We start from the raw sequence: 15,589 nt of genomic DNA on the forward strand, positions 1-15,589 counted from the left end.
CTTTTCTCTTCAGGTATCCTAGTTTTCAGGCTTTCCAATGTTAGTGATATTAGAATATAGTATTTAAATTAAGTGAATGATGAATTTATAATATATTAACTGACTGGGCTCGCATTTAGAAATATTTTCTACTTATTTATATACTTTATTTATCATTTTAAAATGTCTTTTCTGAGATTTCTAGAGCCATGTGATAATATCACTTTGGGTGATATTTCATGCCATTCACAAAACAATAAAAAACTGATATTCTTTGAAAAAAAAGAAAAGCATAACCTTGTGAAGTTTATGTAGAAGAATATCAAGTATAGTATTCCTCCAGTCCTAAATATAAGACCTATTTTATAATGTACTCTTCCGGTTCTAAATATAAAACCCATTTTGTAGTGTAAATTCTAAATATAAGACCTATTTTATAGTGTAAATTACACTATAAATAGGTTTTATATTTATGATTGGAGGAATATTTATTTGGCAGCCACTTCTAAGGAAAAGACTCCGGGAGGAGCTGTAAGGAAAATGACAATCAAATTATTTTTTTAATTTTTTTATGTGAGAAATTTTAATGGTGATATATGAGATATTATCATATGAAGCAATTTCTTAACTTGATATGACTGTGAGTAGGGTTACATAAATTTTTTCCCCTCACATTAGTACCATTCTAAAAGCTTTAATTTGACGAGAATAAAAGGGAGGAAAGGCGTGGCTTACAGCTGGGGAAAGTAATTAAGAATTAATTAAATTAAACAAATTATCATGATCTCCTCATCATTGTTCAAGAGAATCAAAAGTTCAAAGCTTCAAATAAAGTTTGGACAGTGCTTTATTACACAGTTGACGCTTTAATTAGTGCACTTATACGCCCCCAGCCCACCACTGGGAAAAGATCAACCACGAAGAAATTAGAAGAATTAATTAAGGTTGTCCTTCCTAAATATTGTCGTCCAACATTGCAAAAGTCTAACGTAGAGGGTGTTTAAATAAAAACTAAATCATAATTTTAAAAATATTTTTATGATTTATAAAGTAAATATATGAAAGAGTTTGTCTCGTTTGTGAAAAAAATGCTTTTTAAAAACATTTTTAGAGTTGCGAAACACCTTAATAGTTTTAAGCTTCGTACTATAAAATGTTTTCTTAAAAAAAAGAAAAAGAAGAAGAAGATCGTAGGGTCCATATATACTTGGTGGCTAAGTGCCTGACCTTGAGAAATAAATAGACCAGTAAAAGCATGCGTGACCACCATCGTGGGTGGACCTCGATAACAAGCTATCGGCTGGTTACCTATTTCTTTTCTCTCTTCTTCTTCAATTAGAGATGGCATTTCTTAAGCTATATTGGTTGGTCCCTTGGATAATGGCATGATTCCAAAGTCATAAACACTTTTGGTATAAAATATTGACAGTTAAAATAATGATGATAGGAGTAAAATTATTATGATTTTAAACTTTCAAAATAAATATGCAAAAAAAAAAAAAGCTTTCAAGTTTGGATGAAAATTTCTAAAGCAAATTTACACTTTAAATCAATTGTCTTATAATTCAAACTTGTTACTGGAACTTTTTTTAATTTTTCATGGATTGAAAATCGGAAGTCCTTATTAGTTAATTGAAGTCCAAATTTGTGAATTTTGCCCTAAGAAAAACAGAAAGTGTAACTTTGACCCAATAAATAAATAAATAAAGTTCAAGAGGGGAGCTTGGCCATATATTATAAATAAAGCAGGCCCCTTCCGAATGCAGTGAGGAATTTGTAATGAGTGATCCGATGAAAACAAAAATGTCATCTTCAAATTGGTGCTTATGAATAGGGTTCAATACTTGATAATTATGGCAAAAGCAGCTGAGGCAGAGGGGCCTATCTTATAGCTTATTTCTCGGATTCAAAAGACCTGTTTTTCATTACAATTAAAAATCTGGAAAAAAATGTTGAGTCAGTTGAGCACCACATGATTACAAAACATAATGGACCGAATATATATATATATATATATATATATATTGAACCAGGTGTATCACTTGATTATGAAACATTGTGGAAAGATATTGAATTGATGTTTGCTGTGTGCATTCTTTCTCTATAAATTACACTATTCAAATTGTCTATAAATCAAATTAAAAGGTGCTTTTTAGTTTTAGATTTTGAATTAAAATATAATTTTTTAAACACATTAGAAGGGTTTAAATACTCAACCTCTCATCCTTTTCCCATCGTTTCCATCCAAGCGAGCCTTTCAAGCGGCTATAATATTAAGTTGTGTTTTTATTAAATTTATTTAGCTCTTTTTTTAAAAAAAAAAATCATCTTCTTATTAGAAGCAATTATATTTAAAATACTGGCAGATACTAAATATAAACGTTATGTAGTAAATAAGAGTTTAGACTTTAGACATTGGGCTTGCATCTACCAGATGGCTGTGTGTTAAGTTATTTATTTATTTATTTAGAGTGCGTATATCCCCCCCTTCAGTGAATGCATTAAGCCATTTTTATCCGGTTAGGGCGAGTTTAGATATTGGGCCTGAACCCACAAGATCAGTATGCATCTGTCTGTATATTAAGATTTTCTTTTTTCTCTAATGAATGTATTAACCGGTTTTTGTTTATCTAGTAGAAGTTAAGCTATTGGGCCTGCACCCACAAGATTGAGCCGAATCAGGCTCGTTTGTATTATAAATCAGACCACCACCATTAACACCCAAGCATCCACGGCATTGTTCCAACAAAAAAAAAAAAGTTGGCAACCAGAAAAATAAAAATAAAAAGTATCCACCACGTAGCCTCTTGTTTCCCACAAATCTCAATGTTTGCTAATTTTCAGACGCCAAAAGAACTGCACTCTAGGTGCCAAAGCGTAGTATAATTGACTATTTGTCTTAGTCAACGATATCAAAAGCCTGTTTTGAGACATCGGGGAGATAAATTAACATCTCAAGTCAAATCCCGAAAAGAATCAAATGAATGTATACATATAATCAACCATTTTTGGAGATTTCTCCGAGAATAGTACAGGGCAAGTGAAACATATAAGTGAAACCTTTGTTCTAGAGCTAATTTCCGTCTATCCTAAATGATACAAGCATCCATCACGTGAACACTAGCTTGTTCGTGCAATCTGAGAATCCTCATCTATTCACCTTCTGGGCTTCTGTCTTTGCAATTCGTCTTTTGCTTAAATATTAGCCTTTTGACGAGAGAAACCCGGCTGCGTAATGTAATCGACGACATTTGTTCCCAGCATCAACACAAAACCAGAAACATTGGATTAAGGAACATGTATCAGTTTCGTGATGCGAAACTCATGCGATTATGCATAGAGAATCAAATTCCTGTCACGATAAATGAATGTGCTCAGAGACGGAAAGAATCAATTTACCTGAAGAAGCATGGAAGGAGCAGCAATAGGTTCAATGGCAACATGGCTTCGTGTCTTTCTTCCTTTCAACGTAGTAACTGATGGACTGTTAGCAGCAGTTATGTCCCAAAAGCTTCGTTTCTTTGCAGGCGGGGCAGGAGACTTGAATCGATGACTCGGACTCTTGAGCTCTCCAGTATTTGTTTCCTTGGACCGTAAGCTACTCCTAGTCACCATCCTCTTCCCCTCCGCTTTCTGAGAAAGCTCGCGAATCAGATCATCCTTCTGCTTCAGCTGCAAACTATGTTCTTTCTTCATTCTCTCAATCTCAGACTCTAGTGTTTTTACAGTCCTTTCAAGCGCCTTTACAGCTGCTACCTCAGCTTCTTTTTTCTTGGACTCTGGAGTGAAACATTTAGCAGAAAACAAAGAGGTTGTTCGGGGCCTTCGTTTCTGGGTTGGTTGCGCAGAAGTTGGGGGAGTGAAGAGTGATGATGTCGCAGAAGGTGGTGTTGGAGAGGTATTTGCAGCTAAAGACTGTGCTTGGAGAATCATTTGTTTCTGTTGGAGTTTTGCTAGCTGCATTCTTAGTTCTCTATTCTCTTTTTGCAGCTCAAGCACAAGCTTGGCCTGCTCTGTTTCTGTCTCGACCATAGGCACTGTATCCTCAGTTGCATCACATGTCTGCGTTAATTTAATCATATGATAGTTAAAAGATCGTTAAAATTACAGATAACTATATATACAGAACCAGAAGAACTTAAGAAGGTACCTTTGTTCGAATCTCCTTGGCTCTATCAGCCCAGTGAAGGGTGTTCTGAGTTTCACCAAATGAGAAGTGACTAGGACTAATGTTAGCAATCATGACAGTGTTACATGTCCCTCCTAAAGAATCCTTAAGAAGCTGCGTGAGTTTTGAGTTTCGGAATGGTATATGTTTCTTGCCCTCTACTAGAGCATTAATGCAGCTGCTCAGTGCAAGAAGAGAACGATTAATGTTTGCACCCTCAAGAGATCTCACTGTTCTTTGATCTGTGGCAAGGGCTCTCTCTGATCCTGCCAGATCAATCAAAGACAGCTTCCCTACTTTGTTAATCACATTCATTTCAGCATCTCTAACACGATATTCGACCATAACCTAGGCATAGCAAGACAATCAATGTGGTTAATCATGACCCGACATATATATATAAATACATCTTTTCATCTTTTTTAAGATAACTTCATTGTACATGTTCATACTCACCTGCAAGATAGCATGAGAGCGTGAAGAAGTCTCATTTGCGCGAGTTGGTTCAGTGGTTCGGTTCTGATTTCCTTGTTGAAGCAACGCCATCACCTAAACCAAAAACTGAAGTTAACAAAAGTTGATGACTAAATGTTCAAATAGCAATACAATCCTCAAAGTTTAACAAGAGAGAGAGAACAGAATATTACTTCATCTGTAGAATAAGCCCTATATTGCGTAAGACCTGCTGCCACAATCCCCTGAAACATATGGATATAAATGAGAATGTATCATCAGAAATCGATTAAGAGTATAAAATTCACTAGAAATACAATGAAAAGTGAACTCAGGAGAGATCATTTATCAGTGATTTCATTTGCTATATACCTGTTTGTCTTCTCTCAATACAAGTGGTCTTCCTGGGGAAAGCAAATCCCTGACAGTTTCATTATAGACCTCAAGATAAGAGAGATGAACCTCATGGTTTCCATCACAACTTCTTTGCCTGATTTTACTGAAAAGATCTTTAATTGCCAAAACCATCACTCCTGGATTCTCCACTGTTCCCAGCATTGTGTAGGTTTTTCCAGCTCCTGTGGCTCCATAACAGAAAACTGACCCATTCCTCCCTTGCAGAACTGCTTCCACAAGTTCTGAGGTACTGAAAATTCATAAAGTCGGATGTAAATATTTGATAGAACCACAAGATTTTCAATGCATGGCGTAATATGTTAGTTCTTAATTGACCTGGTTAATTAAAACCTCAGTCACTTCTAATTTGGTCAGCTATGTCCCTTAATCCATTATTTGAGACGAGAAAAAATGTTAAATTTCGACACCGTTCCTGTTTTGTAGTTAAGAAACTAAATATAATCCGAGAAAACTAGGCAAGAAAATGAAGAATTGGATGTGAACTACTTATGCGAAAATTCATCTCCAGGCAATAATCCTGCTCATTACTATAAAAGCAGAGTGGGTTGTGGACTTATAGCTTAAAGATAAGATTTTTGAATTTCAAAATTTCAAAAAACTCACGTGGTGGAGTAAACTTCCTGTTGAGTAGCCACATCTGGAAACGAAGCATCGAAGGTGAAATGCCGTCCCCGAAGCCTATTCAACCTCAGGTAATCGTTCTCATTCGCAAACTCCGTCAGATAAACGTCACGCCGATTCACGATTTTCACACAGCACCGAGACCCGGCTTCCTTCTCCTTCCTCCCCATTGGTCTCAGCCTCACAAAAACAAGAATTCGATTCCCGGATTTCCCAGCTTTCTCGGATTCTTGGTTCCCTTTCATTTCCGGCAGTGCCGTCCCGATCGAAAGCTTCCGAGCGACGTTGACCTTTCTGGGGCAGGTAAACCCGATGATCCGGTCGCTCCCTCCAACCAGATTTTCCTTCGACTCCTCCTCCGCTGGCGGTTGAGCCAGCACGAACGTTCTTGTGATTGTTGAATTTGGCATTGTGTTCTCTCGCATTACATTGTCTGGCTTTAAACCCTTTTCCCTGTCTTTTTTCGTTGAAGATCCACCTCCAGGGAAGGTGGTGAATCGTGAGTCTTCGGGTTTCAAAGATGAGTTCTTGAGAGCCAAGGAAGTTTGCTTCTGCTGCTCGTACAAGACAGTGAGCGCTTTCAACTTCTCCTTCAGTCGATGGTGTGGATTTTTTGAATGAGGATTTGTGCTGTTACCGTCTTGATTTCCTCTATTTCCGATTCTCCGTTCTGGGGTTGGCTCATTTTGGCCCAGGCCGACGGTCTGAGACCGAGTTGAAACTGGCATTCTAAACTCTTATTGCTAATTAGACATGTCCAAGAAAATCTTTTCCAGAGAAACCCCAAAGAAGTATCACGGTGAAATCAAGCAGAAGCTGAAGGGAGTTCAGAAACTTGTGGTCATGGAAGAGAAGTGGCTACTGCGATGAAAGAGTGACAAAATCGATGTTTGAGGAAGCTATTGAGACTCCATTTTCTGCTCATTACACACCTCCTAAAATGTTGAATTTCTTGCGAATCCTATGAAAGCGAAGGGGAATGAGAGAAACGTAAAGAGCCATTATTATTTTTAGATCTTTAGTGTTACAACATGAAATTTGAATTTATTCTGCTAACGGTCAAAATGTCAGCTCCTCAAATGGATTAGATATACAAGTAAGAGATGTGGGGTCCATTGGAAATTTTTCCTGGACCTGGTTAAGTTTGTGAAAATTTTAACTCCGAAAATTAGTGAATTATATGTAGCTAGGGAACATGACCAGAAATATATGTTTGTTTTTTTGCCAGCGACAAGAAATATATATGTAAAATAATGATATTTGTTAAAATATTAATTAAAGTTGGCAAAAAAAGAATTATGATATCCACACATAATACAAAATCTATATATAATTACATTGCTCACTGGTTATGTTATAATTTTGACGTTAAAAGAAGGCATTCATTTAAAACTAATGTTATCTTTTCCTTTTAACTTAATTTACTTGCTTTTTCAGGCCAGGTCATGCTTTGCCAGCTTAAGTTTATTAAAAGGTGTAATTGACTTCGAATACCAAGCAATAAACATAGGAGAAAAATACATCAGGGTGTTTAAATAAGTTATCATCTTAATCCACCATATGTTTAGAAGAGACTGAAAGAGCAATGTAAAATATTAAGCTCTGCACGGAATCTTTCCACTTTTTAATTTTTTTTATGTAAATTTCAGCTCAAAAAAATATTTTTGTAAATTAATTCTTTTTTATTAGATTTGTAAATTAATTATCGTGATGCATTAAACTGCTAGATCTAGAACCTAAATATTAAACCATCACTTGCTGGTCAAAAAAATATATTAAACCATCAAACTATTTTATTAATTTAACGGAATTAAATATAATATCCATCAATAAAAATTATTTTCAGTTGTTTTCCTATACACTGGTATTTAAACCTAGTAATACAAGCTCATAATAGAGATTCCTTAAAATTATCATCCAGGTCCCAGGGATACAAATTTCGGTCATAAAAACAATTTTGTCACTTAGGACAAATTTAAGCCCCTTGAATTTTACATATAATTTAACTTAAGTGTTTTTTTTTTTTTTTTTGGGTTTATTGTTGACATGGGAAGGCTGAGTCGTTCTATGTAACTTTTCCCAAAGAGTACACGTGATCACGTTATTATTATCTGGGCATCAAACCGAGTAGATCCCGTTTTAACTTTTAACCGTAAGATTTGATGGGGCCACCGTAAAATGTTGTTTTGATGCGCTCCGTATAATGGTTCCGTTTTGATTACAAGACAACTTAAAACAAACATGCGTAAAATGACAAATCAATATTTTAATATTAATATGAAAAAAAACTAAAATAGAACGCACAAACACTTGATAAGACTACAAGTTGAATCAAAACATTCTTCATGCTCGCTTTTTAATACAAAACTTGATTAATTAATTTAAATAGATTAATAATATTATTTAAATTAGTTAATATAATATATTTTTAAAGATTTTTTGAGTATCTTTTTGAATTCGCTTTTTCTTTCTTACTTGGTTATTATTGGAGAACATCAATAGAGTTAATCTAAAAAAAATTGATAAACATATAAAATAAATTTTACATATAAGACTAATATTAACTTTTTAATTAAATCATACATTAAGTACAGGATGAGTATTAAATTCATGATCTCGTATTTAAGAGTATTTGTGCTACCTGTTAAAATATATAGTTGCCCGTAAAACGTATAGTGGTAAGTAACAACATAAAATTTGTAAAATTACTACTTCATCTATGGCCAACATTAACGTTAGAAATTGATATAATTCATCTTTCCAACTTTATACAGGGGATGGTATTCATATAGTTAATATCCAATCAATTTTTAATATAAAATTTATTTAACTGAATTGAATAGGTTAAAAAATCTAAATAAATTATTTTATTATAACAAATTGATATGATCTCCTTAAAAATATTCTTTGGTGCACTATAAAAAATTCCTACACAACAATAAATTATATATCACTTTATAAATTAGATAAATTAATTAAAAAATAATAAATATAACATATAAAATGAATTAACAGAACTACATACATACACGCAAATTGTGTCGCGAGCAATATTACTCCTCCGGTCCTAATTATAAGACCTAATTGACTTATTTGAGGAGATTAAGGAAGTAAGTTAAGTTGGTTATTTATAATAAATAAGTGTTGTCATTCTTAAAATATCCTTGCTAATTAAGTATATTAGCTAAAACTATCATTATTAGAAGGATTATCTTGGAAAAAAATGTATAAATATAAGAGACAAAATGGATTGGGTCTTATAATTAGGACCAAATAAAAAGTCAAATTGGGTTTTATAATAAGGACCGGAGGAGTATAATATTATATGGACAAGGCAGGTAGGCATCAGGTGGGCCAAAATTTTTGCTTACTTTCCTCTCCATCTTTTGGTTTCATGAACATGATTTCTGATTTCTATTATAAACTTGTTTACATTTCAGTAATGATAATCAAACACCGCTTTAAATTTTAAAATCATAATATTCATATTATATACATTGCCATCTTTAATTTGTGCATGATCAAAACAATCTACGCTCACATATTAACATTGTATATGCATAAACATATAAACACGTCATCATCATGTGTCCAAATCATAGATTTGCTTCTAAGAATAAAATAAAATGTGCAGTGTACAAACTTTCCCCGTAAATCATTCGAAACATAAATTAACTATACGCATGTTAGATCGTTAGGTTGTTATTAATCTGGTACGTGTTTCATTAAAGCATGTATAATTATTGTTGTTCCTTGTCAATTACTAAATATTCATGTTTTCCCTCCTTCTAAGAGCAGGCTTTTGAAAAGGCAATATGGTCAACCATGCAGCTTACTGCTGGTGGCTAATTGTTCTCCGCATTTTTATTTATTTATTTTAGTTGGTAATGTTAAAAGTAAGTAGAACGTAATTAAGCTTTAAGCATAATAGTTATGATGAAGAGATCGATTGTGACCCGATTCAGCTTATGCTGCCTTTTTACAAGGAGCTCATGAGCCCGAGCAGCTATCATTACTGGAATATTTTTTTTAAAATTAAAAGATGATAAGTGTGCAAATTTTATAAAAATTGCGCTACACTCCTTCTGGTTTAATAATGACATAAGAAATTATATATGTTTTATTAAAATTCATGCGGGCCACGGGAGCACTTCACTGTGTTTAATAATCATTTTTAATATGTTTGTTCTCACTGGTTATGCAAGTGTCTTTAGTATAACATCCATTTTAAATACAAGGCTTAATTCGTGTTGTGATTTACACTATAAACATCCATTTTAAATATTTTGAAACACACACATTGATGAGTACTTCATCATATGCTGCAATCTTATGCTGGACAATAGAAGAATGTGAGGCTTGATATTTTTTTTTTTTTGGAGGGGGGAGGGGCGGGAACGCTGTGACGGACGCAACTTTTTCCGGGCTTGGGTTAGCCGGGTTTTTGGGCCACCTTATACAGCCCTATTCACAAACATCTCTCTCCATGGTTATAATCAAAATATTGAATTATGGATCAACAGGGTTTGGGTCTAGTAGAAGGGACTAATTTCTCACAAAGTGACTAATCGAGGTTCGAATCTCTGCTGGAAGAGGTGTCCACATTTAGTACCCAACAGTACCTCGAATAGGATTGCCTATAATAGGAGGATACCTATGCTTTAGCAAAAAAAAATTGAATTATGGGAAATACAAATTAAAATAATAAATATACAAATAATCCTCCCAACCTACAAGAGTAGGTCGATAGAGGCAACTGGGTTTTTGTTTTCTTGTTGCTTCATTTATTTTCTCAGCGTAATTCAGTTTTATTTTTAAAAAAAAACCACAGAATTATTATTTTATATATAATCGGAATTCGGAACTAATATTAGTAATAACATGATGACCCAGAAGTACCATTTCTACAATGGTAATCTACATTAGGCGAGTGATATGCTAACACCAAAAAATGACAAAACCATCCTAGATGGAAAATGATTAATGCATGCCATGATGATAAGTGACAAAGATTAATGGAATCCAATAGTCCGATGACCTAGGCAATGAATAACTAATGAAAAACCTAAGACCCAGCTACACTAAACCCAAATGATGAACTCATAACTCAAGCAAAAAGAAGGAAGATGAACGACGAGACAACGAGAAGGGCCGATGTCGTTTTGGCGAAGGGTCCGGCGCTATGAGAAGAAGAAGAAGCAGCTTCCGTGTGTGGAGAATTTTGGTCGTCGTTTTGGTTTTGGTTTTGCGGTGGGGGCGAGTGTGCCTGTACGTCCAAGACCTTGACGACGATCTTCTGGCCTCTGTCACAGTGACCAGAAACACCACTGATGAAGAAGAACAAGCCAGGCCTGTCAAATGTGAACACCGTGTCGCCATTGTTGGAGAAGAACAGAGGACGCGATGCCTTGCATTTGTTGTAGTCTTCCTCGTTCACTTCTATCACCGAGTCTTCACCATACTTGAAACCTACACATCAACGCATTGTCACCGATTTATCCCATACAAATTAATATACTGGTCGAAATTGAAACTGATCTATATATAGATCTGGATCAAGAGTGAAAAGGAATTAGAAGAAAGAAAAATTAAGAGTTACGAAGGGTATCGTGAACGAGGAATCTGTTGTTGGAAGCCCAATTGTTGTAGTAATCGGCAGATTTGGGAATGGTCCAGCCAGTATGGTTGCCGCCGACTGCAAACTCTGTACTGCTCACCATCAACATGTTGCAGCAAAAAACAAAACGCGCACACAAAACAGCTCTTCAGCGTGGCGGCCATTTCTGGAGTAGTTTCTCTGGAGTAGTCTCTGTGATTATGATCCCTCTTGGTGCCGCTAGAAATGAGTGGTTCAAAGTTAGGTTTGAAGGGGGACTTAAAAAGAGACCTGAATTTGAAACCCCCATGATCAGCGAGGAGGTTTGTTAACGATCTTGGGGGAGAGGATTCAGGAGGTCGTGGCTGCCCTTGACTTCCCTCCTTAACTGCTTCTCAGTTTTTTCGCTTCTCCTGTTTTCTTCTTCGCCGGGTTCATTTGTCATCTTATTTACTTTTACTTTTTTAATTCTTAATTCTATGTATCTATATTTTACGCTTGTTCCGTTCGAATTCGAAGGCGACGGATACATATCCGCGTTTTAGTATTTAGTATTTGCACATTAATAATCATCGCTTCAATTCATAGACAAAAGTAAAACATTATTTCCGGTCTTAATTTGTTTTGGATTTTTAGCAGTCATTAACTAGTGATGCGCACAGTAATATTTCATATTTATATTATATTATTAAATTACTCAACTAATTTATTATATATATAAATAGAATTTAAAATACTCCTCTGTTAATGTAGGGCCTAATCAAAAATTTAATACTAATTTATTCTATCAACAATAAGCAAATAATGAAATAGGAGATGAAGAAAGAGAATTAAAAAATATTTATGACATTTTATAAAAAAAATATATTATATTAACTAGTTTAAGTAACATTCTTAACTTACTCAAATTAATTAATTGGATTTCATGTTAAAGATGGGAGTAGCAGCAGCCACCACAATAAGCCACGTGGATGTTGGCTAGTAAAAAAATTCAGAAAAAGAATGTTTTCACTAACTTTTCTTTCCACCTCCTCTTCACTTAATATTTCCACCGTTGGATTAACTTTCAATAGTTAAGGTTCAAAACTAAGTAAAAATATTATTATAATACTAGATATAATAAAAAATTACAATTGCCAAACCATTCACGTCAAATTTTAAAACTATAAATTTATCTACCTATTTTATTGTTATTTAAAAGTTAATATTATAATAATATTTTTACGTAATAAATCTTAGCCGTTGCAACGTGATCTAATGGTAAAAATATTAAGTGGAGAAGAAATAGAGAAGAAAGTTAGTGGAAATATTCCTCTCATGAGAAAATTCATCGATGAGTTTCTCGTCGTAGCAAAGTACATAGGGCTCTCAGTCCCAAAAAAAAACGATAGGGCTGGAGTTTTTTGAGCTGAAGGTACAAGTATCGAAGCAGGCTTGCTTACAATAGCCCAGACTATTCACTACTGATAATAACTGCAGGCTTGGGAGTTATTTAAAAACAAAAAAAAAGGAACGCTTGGGACCATTGCTCGTTTCTTTTTCAATCAAATTTGAAAATAATCTGGCAGCAAAAAATAAAAAATAAAAAATATCACCAACAGAAGTTGAATCTAACGAAAGATACTAGTTTCTCATAACATGATAAATTAATATTTGAATATCTATTAAAAGAGTTACTCACATTTAATACCGACAATTCTAAAATAAGATTATTTCTAATAAGGGAATACTTATACTTTAGTCAAGAAAAATGAAAAATTATCTTGCATCAAGAAAAAAATTTAAAAACTGTCCATACCCATATAAAATATTAAATAATATTTAACTAATCTGATTATATTAAAAAAAAAAAGGTGAGTTGGTTTATCATAAGAAATAAGATATTTTTTTTCTAAAATATCATAATCATCTTAATTAATATTCTCTCTTCCTCTCCTACTTGATTATAACTGAGAGAGTATCAATATGAATAATTTTAAAAAAATAATAAATATAAAAAATAAATCTTATATTTAGAATTAATGTCAATTTAACAAGTCATACTGGGCAGTGTTCACCCATCAACACTATATTCTGATTTAATTTCCCAAATTCTCTATACCAAGAGCCAGGCTTCGTTACATAAATCATGCTCATTTTTTACGCTCAATCCTATCAATTCACACAAACTTGTATAAGTAAAAAAATGTTTCTTTATATTTTTTCACCAAATTTGCACATTTCTTTTGCCGCCTATCAAATATGCATTTTAAATAAATGTTTATTAAGGATAAGTTGTCACAGTGGAAATTTTCTGTAATGTTTACCTTCCTTTATTTTTGTAAGCACAACATATTAGAGAGAGATAAATCTTTTATAAATGCAAAATACAAAAACTGTACACACACACTATACCTCTAATCTAGGACCGGGGTGGGTGCGTGTTAATATACACATACACTATTTTTATTTTTATTTTAAATATAAATTCTAATCCACTTTATTTCTCATATTTATTTATTTTTTCAGATAGTACTTTTAACAACAGTATTCTAAACAAAAATATTTTAAAAAGATAATGTCTATTTATTATAAATAACTAATTTAATTTTTTTAATTTACTCAAATTAATTATAATTAATTAGTTTTTATATATAGAAGCAGAGGTAGTATATAGATTTTCCAACCATGGTCCTCAGCCGAGCAGAAAATTAGGACGGCGGAGGAACTAGGAAATGGGCCTTAAATTTCATGGGATCGGCTAACGGCGTAACCTCGCCGTCCCAGCGAGCCGGTTCCAAGTTTCTCCCTCTTCCTGGAACGAAGAGGCAGTAGAAGAGTAACGACGGAACGACGTGAATTCATGTGAGAGGAGAGAAAGACTCGGCCAAAAAACAGACGGACGCAGGATATATACGCTGCTTCCTTGCTTCTCAGCTCCTGTTATTGCAATCAAACTGTGAAATCTGTTTTTGAATTCGTCGTATACAGAACAAACATGGCACAAGATTCTGAGAAGAGGCTCCGTTCCATCATGGACAAGCTCGTCCATGCTCCCAAATCCGGACTTCCTTCTTCCACCTCTAGGTACTCTCCCTTATCTTTGTTTTTCGTTCATTTTTTTTCCATCTATGATTATTATTGGTAAGAATCAGCCTAGCGGTTTTTCCCATTCAGCTGCCATGAAAATAAAGGGGTGTTCTGATCTCCTGAAAGCAATTATCGAGTCATATCGCTGTCTTTTTACCCTTATGTTTGTATGCTGTGATGACTCCTTTGTAAAACAGTGAACCGCAAAGTGTTTGAGACAACTAGAACATTAATTTCAATTAGCTTTCGAAATCTCTGACATTTTCCTTTTTCTGAAAAATGTTCAAACCAGCAAATGTAGCCTTGGTTTGCTGACTTAAACTTTGTAGATGTTCTCATTATAGTTTCTTAATCACAGCTCAATTACTCAAGTTGGAAGTTTGATGCTTTAAAATATTTTGCCAAGATCTGTTAGGAACTGGGAGGTAGTGATATGTTTTTCTGTTTTCAGTACATCAGGAGTACTGCTATCGGGAAGTAAAAAACGTTCATACGAATCAACAACTACGTTAGGCGCATGGGAATCAATTTGAAAGGGGATGCTGCTGATCGGCAGCCTTCCTCAGCTCAAGCTGAGCCACTACAGGTTCACGCTGCAGACCATGGGATCGTGGTGACTTTATTAAAAGACTAGCCACCTTTAAATCAATATCGTGGTTTGCTGCTAAACCAAAGGTTGTATCTTGCTTTCCATGGTTAACATTTGTAGTATTTCACTCCTTCTCCCTCTCCTAATGTTTTCTTTACTCTCTTAGAAAATTTGTATTCGTTCTTTTGTTTAAAATTTTAATCCTACTATAAATGTCCATTTCGGCATCATGATTATAAACTCGTGATCTAATGCTTAGTTTGCTATTTCCGAAATATCTATTGTTTCCTTTCATATGTGACTGCTAGATAACTCAGTAAAACTAAAATTTTGGATAAGATTTTAATCCCAATGCATATGTGCATTTTGACATCAGAATTATGATATGATGCTCTGAATATAATGTCTTTCTCCTGTTACTTGCATCTTGAGAAAATAACTGATGATTTTTTATGCTATGACTATTTATTGACAGTGAAATGTATGTTACTCTTGGAGCTGGGCATAAATACGTGCTATTACCTATGTACCTTGGATTTCATCTAGCTCCTTTGTTTTCCTCATATGAGCGAGAGCACGGTTGAGTTTGAGGGCATTAGGCCTTTAAGCATAAGTCACTATTTTTACCAATGCAAAAAATCAATAAGCCCATAGTTGAGTTTTCCCCGTCAATGAACATTTTAGCAGAAGGGGAGTA

General features: G+C 34.1%; 2 protein-coding genes across 2 annotated transcripts; both read right to left on the minus strand.

Moving 5' to 3' along the window:
• Nucleotides 1-2,921: 2,921 nt before the first annotated feature.
• On the minus strand, nucleotides 2,922-6,573 carry LOC114713311 (kinesin-like protein KIN-8A). Its single transcript, XM_028897925.1, has 7 exons — nucleotides 5,621-6,573; nucleotides 4,973-5,246; nucleotides 4,795-4,845; nucleotides 4,604-4,696; nucleotides 4,130-4,495; nucleotides 3,379-4,041; nucleotides 2,922-3,207 (listed from the first exon to the last, which is right to left on the minus strand). Exons 1-7 carry the CDS (start codon nucleotides 6,364-6,366, stop codon nucleotides 3,175-3,177), a joined length of 2,226 nt encoding a protein of 741 aa, XP_028753758.1. The 5' UTR covers nucleotides 6,367-6,573; the 3' UTR covers nucleotides 2,922-3,174.
• Nucleotides 6,574-10,640: 4,067 nt separating this feature from the next.
• LOC114713297 (mavicyanin-like) lies at nucleotides 10,641-11,364 on the minus strand. Its single transcript, XM_028897906.1, has 2 exons — nucleotides 11,238-11,364; nucleotides 10,641-11,107 (listed from the first exon to the last, which is right to left on the minus strand). The coding sequence occupies exons 1-2, from the start codon at nucleotides 11,362-11,364 to the stop codon at nucleotides 10,746-10,748; spliced, it is 489 nt and encodes a 162-aa protein (XP_028753739.1). The 3' UTR covers nucleotides 10,641-10,745.
• Between the last annotated feature and the right edge of the window lie 4,225 nt (nucleotides 11,365-15,589).

The sequence above is a fragment of the Neltuma alba genome, unplaced genomic scaffold (assembly GCF_004799145.2).
Source record: "Neltuma alba isolate B1F8T4 unplaced genomic scaffold, ASM479914v2 tig00011422_pilon, whole genome shotgun sequence".
NCBI lineage: Eukaryota > Viridiplantae > Streptophyta > Magnoliopsida > Fabales > Fabaceae > Neltuma > Neltuma alba.

Excerpts from the sequence above, each read along its gene's own strand:
- LOC114713311 (XM_028897925.1), bottom strand. The coding sequence starts at position 6,366 with ATGCCAGTTTCAACTCGGTCTCAGACCGTCGGCCTGGGCCAAAATGAG. Across the intron at positions 4,846-4,972 it reads TATTGAGAGAAGACAAACAG|GGGATTGTGGCAGCAGGTCT; the intron begins GTATATAGCAAA and ends CATATGTTTCAG. Across the intron at positions 4,697-4,794 it reads GGGCTTATTCTACAGATGAA|GTGATGGCGTTGCTTCAACA; the intron begins GTAATATTCTGT and ends TTTTTGGTTTAG.
- LOC114713297 (XM_028897906.1), bottom strand. The coding sequence starts at position 11,364 with ATGTTGATGGTGAGCAGTACAGAGTTTGCAGTCGGCGGCAACCATACT. Across the intron at positions 11,108-11,237 it reads CCTCGTTCACGATACCCTTC|GTTTCAAGTATGGTGAAGAC; the intron begins GTAACTCTTAAT and ends GTTGATGTGTAG.